Source organism: Alosa sapidissima, chromosome 2, assembly GCF_018492685.1.
Source record: "Alosa sapidissima isolate fAloSap1 chromosome 2, fAloSap1.pri, whole genome shotgun sequence".
Classification (NCBI taxonomy): Eukaryota; Metazoa; Chordata; class Actinopteri; order Clupeiformes; family Clupeidae; genus Alosa; species Alosa sapidissima.
Genome location: NC_055958.1, coordinates 23732787 through 23738786, shown reverse-complemented (window position 1 = coordinate 23738786; position 6000 = coordinate 23732787). Strand labels below are relative to the sequence as shown.

At 38.4% G+C, this 6000-nt stretch overlaps 1 protein-coding gene across 3 annotated transcripts in view; it reads left to right on the top strand.

Moving 5' to 3' along the window:
* The first annotated feature begins 394 nt into the window (after nucleotides 1-394).
* epha3 (eph receptor A3) overlaps nucleotides 395-6000 on the top strand; it is an 80044-nt gene continuing 74438 nt past the window's right edge. For all 3 annotated transcript variants that reach the window (XM_042079431.1, XM_042079442.1, XM_042079451.1), the window contains exon 1: nucleotides 395-633. In XM_042079431.1, the coding sequence (XP_041935365.1) occupies nucleotides 549-633 (85 nt within the window). In that variant the 5' untranslated portion in view covers nucleotides 395-548. The remainder of the gene's footprint in view (nucleotides 634-6000) is intronic.

Here is a 6000-nt window from a genome sequence, read left to right as displayed (position 1 = left end):
CAAAAGTGAACCTGGATGACTTTTCATCTAAGTAACTGTGTTATGCATTGAAAAAGGAGAAATTATGATTGGATATGATAAAGAAACCCTAATGGCAACCTTGTAAGCATTGGTGCCAATGTCCTTTACCAGCTTAAAGGAATGGCTGAAATCCTCATTCTACAGACATTACTGTAGTTTCTTAATTCTAATTCCTTAGGCGCTGTACTTACTGGTCTAATGCCTAGAGTTTCTGAAATTGCCCTGCTTGAAATGCCATAGGCCTGTGCCATGTTTCCTTCCTTTCCTTCCATACCTCTTATGACGTGACCTCTCCTGAACTTCTGGGTCCTGACGTACAATATCTGCTTTATAGGACCCAGCGGAAAAGGGAAGCCTTCGGCGAAGGCAAAGACGAAGGGAGCGCGCAGACTCCTCCTCATCTCCGGTGTCAAACTTGACATCAGCCTCTGAGCCGAGAATGGTAACTTGTGTCGGATTCGAAGCCCTCACATCACTGGCATGCTTCATGGAGTTATGTACCTCGTTTTGCCCTCTGAACTGCCATCATGGATTGCAAACCCTTAGTACTTTTTTTGTTTCTCTGCTTGTTTATTAGCCGCGCAGAACTCAGCATTCACCCTTCCAATGAAGGTAAGAATACGTTCGGAAGTAGAGATTCTGAGAGATGAAATTGCGCTAGTTAGAATAAATGGCACGCCATGGCACCATTTGAAATTAGGTATGTAGAATGATTCTGTCGGAGTGGATGTAGCTGTAGCCGTAGTATACGGGACGGTCAACACCAGACGTTTGGGTTCATATTTCAAAATTTTAATAGGCTCTGCGAGAACTGCCATGTGGTTCTTTCTGATGCAAAATGTGAGAGGAATTGGTGACTGATTTACTGTTCACGACACTCGTTAAAGCATCCAAATGAATAAATACCTATGTTTGGCTGATAAATTAAAGCGAGCACTTTGTCAATCCGACTTTAAAAGAGTAATGAACGATTGGCGGCCCCTAATCGTTACTGGACATTGTTGTGACAGCATAATCACGGCTCTCTAAATAGCCTGTGCTTTCCAAAAAAGTGAAACGATGTCAATGTCGGGCTACAGAACAAATCACTTCATATTTAAGATGAAATTTGGACGAGATCCTCGCCCTTGACTGTTTGCTCCTGTCGCATAGCTTTTATAATGCCTCATATAGCCTATAAACACGCAAGTCGTCATTTTAGAAAATCAAACCTTTGTCTATTTCATTTGAATTTATCAACTACCATCTGGTCTTAAGAGTTTGTTTATATTCACGTAGCAACTGAAAGTAACAACATCGGAGTGTAAACAGTTGCATGCAGCCTTATCCGCGTGCTGGCTCTGAAGTGCCAAGTCAAGCGCTGCGCGAAGTTGGCACTTACTAACACAAATGTTTGGCTCAGATATTCCTCCATGATATTACTGGTTTAAGTGCTGTATTGTGCCTGTTAAACTTAAACACAGCGAGAGAGAGAGAGAGAGAGAGAGAGAGAGAGAGAGAGGAGGAGACGCGCGCGCGCGCGCAACACACCCAAGTTTTTACGAGACACCTTCCTTTAGTTGGTTTTATCGGCCTCTTAATATAGCCTAAATACAATTCCTAATTTTGCCTTTATAGCAAAAAATGGTTGCCATCATTGTCACTGTTAAAAAAAACCCTGCTAAAATAACTAATTTTTGTGTTGATTGTATCCTATGGCGATAGGATGATAGCCTAAAAATCAGGTTGCAGTATTTCAAACGCGAATAGAGGAAACAAAAGTGTCAAATGATGAATCACAATAAATAAACTATCCTGTTAGTTTGTCAGCACTAGTCGGCTTCAAATCAGGACTTAACAAAAGTTGATAGGACTTAACCATAATATAGCCTACTGGCAGGCGAGGACTCAAAGACAGAATAGTGCACTTACTGTATGAGTTTATCTTACAAAATATATAATTTGAGGACTGAATACTTAGCGACCTTCTCTTGCTTATGCTTATGTACAACATTTAGCATGGGAAAGTTTCAATAGACAGTTCTTTTAGGCAGGATAAAGTTGCTCAGTATTCGTAGCCTACAAGCTATGCCATGGTATACAGAATACTTCCAGCAAGTCGATTCACTTTTTTGTGGCCTACTTGAACAATGATTTTAGCCTTTATATAGCCTACATAGGCATATAGCTTTCATATGATCTACCTTGTGTGCTTGTTTCTTGATGTAAATTTTGGTCAGCAGGCTACCATATGGTTTTCTCGAGCTTATAAGGAAGATTAGGGCAACCATCTCAAAAGTTTTGATATCTGTCTTAAATTTAATAATTTCGAAACACCTTATTTAATCAGAAGCTACTCTACCCATGCTCGTCTCAGTTTTATGTGGATTTAATACGTAGTGTAATGAGAAATAACGCCTCTAAATGTTGACCCATTTTATAGCCTTGTATGGTTTGACATGGTCAATTGTACAGGCTGGACAAATTAACTAGCCTTTGGGAGGGGGTGGACGACGCACACACACACACACACTCCTAGACTCAGAAAAGACGAACATTTCTTTCGTTGCGTGTAGCCTACTGATATTAGGCCGCATTGTGATTGACTGTAATGTATTTTCTTCGAGGAAAGTGTGTAGCCTATCAGGGTGAATGATTCACCAGTGAGTGTCAGTATCGAGCCACATGGCTTTGAAATTCGACCGAACCCAATTGAACTGAAAAGAAAATAAGAAAGGGATGATTGACTTTTTCTGTCATAGGCCTACCATGTCGTTGAAAAAGCCATTGATAGTCACGCCGCATTGACTGACTGAGTTCAAGATGCAGCAGAGTGTTGTGCACAGCAAATGTAAACCACACTGAAGAAAAGTTCAAATTAAATCGGCTATTTATCAAATACAACTATAAAGTAAAACAAAAACATGGCCTACCTGAATGGCAATTGACTGAAATGTGTCTTGCTTGTATGAAACAAATAGGCTTCACGAGAAGGATACTCTTCAGAAAATCTTGACAGCAAGCTGTGTTTGATAGAATTGTGACTAGAAATATCAAAACACAGCAACAATAGGGCCTATAATGCAGACTCTTTGGTAGACCAAGATTTCCAAAACTTGCCATTTATATGTGACGCTATACTTTTGCCACCTCAAAACAGTTGATAGTAGGCTAAAAGGCCTGAAAGCTGGTTGACCGAAAGGGCACCCCTTAAAATATGGGCGTTTAAAAAAACGCTCCGCATCAAAATGTAAAACTGGCCTAAATAATATCATAGTCTACAGTAGGCTACGTCGAATAAGCCTACAATAAACTCATCTACTGAACCGAGTTCAGGCCCAGACACAATCCAGCACATTTTAAGCTAATGCAGATGTTAAACGCTTATAATTAAACACTGCCTTGATCCAATCAAATACACATTTCTTCAATTTATTTATGCAGTCAAATAACAAGAAGTCCTAGGAAAGCGTAACATTTGCCTTCGATTCAACTTTTATGTTATCGTATAAGTCTACTAACAATTACTTAAATGGTGAACTATAGGGAAATGTATGTTTTGTTAAAGGTCGCATTCCTGATTATCAATAACCTGTATCCTACAAAATGAACTTAGTCTATGGAGTTGCTGAGTTCACCACATCTAAGTTAACCTATACATTTGTAAACCATAAGAACATATAGATAATAATTCGATGAAATATTGCATTTTGTTGGATTTTTTTTGGCGAACCATAGTTTAACTTTACCCACCCAGCTATTTATCCAGTCCGACGCACGGGCGCATTTTTTTCTTAACGTGTGGATAGCCGGGTACAATTTAGATATTTTCTACTATGTTCTATTTTAGAACAGTCCTCAAAGCTGTATAGGTTGGATCTTCAAAGCAGCAGCAACAACAACAACAACAACAATACCGTAAAAAAGCAACATGGCTGATTTGTCAGCATAGATGAAGCTTTGCACTAGATTAGGGTTTTGTTTATTGTGTTATTTACTATTTTTTGTATTACACTGCTTTGTGAATGTTCAAAGTTAGTTATGATAATTTAAAAAAAAAATGTGATTTAATCACCGAATAAATTATCTAAATATGTTGACACATAGTTTTGATTGAAACATATAAATGAAGTAGCATATAAATGAAGCACCCCTTGTTGGAAAAGTCACCCTTTATAGATTATAGGGACCCCTTTAAAGGTTATAGCAAAATGTAGGCTATTCGTGCATTTTATTTTCAAACTTAAGAAAGAACACTTTAATGTGATCATCATTGAATTATTTTCCTATAAGTAACACAAGGAAAATGGAGGAAAGATACATGTGTTTTGTCTTCTTCTTCTCAAACATGGCAGTGAATGTTGTGTTTAACAGGGAAAATGTCATTCACTCAGCAGGCTTTGTGTTGAACTTCAGATAGCTTTATGAAAACTTGGGGAATGACTGCATTTTGATTCAGTATATTTCACTGGTTGTGTTTTTATCTCAAATATTAGTCAGATTACCAACCATAGCCTACTTTGAGAACCAGCTATACTAGTTAACCATACAAGTCCTAGGTGTGTTTAACAGTAACAGTAATATTCAACATCTTCCTGGGATTTGGATATTGCATATAGTAAAAGAGGGTTTAAAACAGTGGTGTGATACTGAGAGCTGAGACCATGATCACAACAATGCATATTTACATGTGGTGCAGCCTCTAACACTTAGACAATCTATGGAGCTGCCTGGCATCCTGCTGGGGAAATTGACATTTTTTCCCCCTGAGTTATGGCACCTGGGAGTGCTAATAATGTGTGAAGACTATGTATCTTGAGGTCTGTTGTGGTGTAGCAGGCCATCAGGAAGGCCAGCCCTACTCGGTACTGGCTAGCGGAGACTGACGGAGGTAGGGCTGTGAGCTGTGGACACAGGGGTAGCAGAAGCTATAGCTTCAGACACAGCAAGACTGAACTGAATAATTCATGGCCTGTAGTTTAATACTTCATTGCCATCATGCCACTGTAGGTGCAGCCAGTTAGAGTTGTACCCTTGCATATGAATTTGTGATTTCTGTTTATTTTTTCCCTTTTAATCCTCTGTAATTGTCCGTTTAGTTGACCTTTTATGGATTTGAAATGTGTAACATCATCCTTTATTTGCGTGTTGTAATGGAGTGTTTAGTGACATTCAGAATACGGCTTAGATTGAACATACCACTCTGCCATCATGCTTTCGTTATTAGAGCTGTATGATGTCACCTCACATGTTGATGCATAATTATATCTACAAACACCAACCATCAACATATTTACATATCAGATTTTTAATGTCAAAGCTAGTTGTTAGGCTGTCTGAGAGATCTTGGCTAAATACACGTCATTGCTTCTCTCAGTTGTCAGTGTCAGTCAACGGCCGCAGCCACAGCTTTATATTCAGGGACATTCGCTTAGTAATGTTGCGGAAAAATATGGAGCCAGACAAAAAATATAAAGTTGTGCTCATTAAGAGATGCTCATTAAGCATGCTGATGGGTAGAACACAAAAAGAAAGTTTATGGTTAATTTCACTGAACTTAAAAAAAAAAAAAACTTAAAATACATTTTAGATACATTTTTTCCATGACTAATATGCTCATTAGTAGGGGTGAGACCAAATATCGAGTATCAAAATATCGTTGCAGCGTTGCAGTGATATGTTATCAATACGCTGATGCAAAATATTTTTACTAAAACATGTAGTAACTCAAAAATGGATTTAACCACCAATTGGGCTTACTAGTCACTGCTTCATGAGTCTGTGGTGGCACTTGAATGAGGGTAAATGGACAATGAGGAAGAAACTCACAGGGAGAAATGGCATACAATGCAAAAAACAATACTTTGTTGTATACTGAATACATCATTCCTGATTTTTTTTCTTCAATTGCACAGATTGTGATAGTTGGTGTATGTGATACCATCATTATCATGGACATTGTGGCAGTATTGTGTCTTGAGTTACAATCTTAATCTGTTC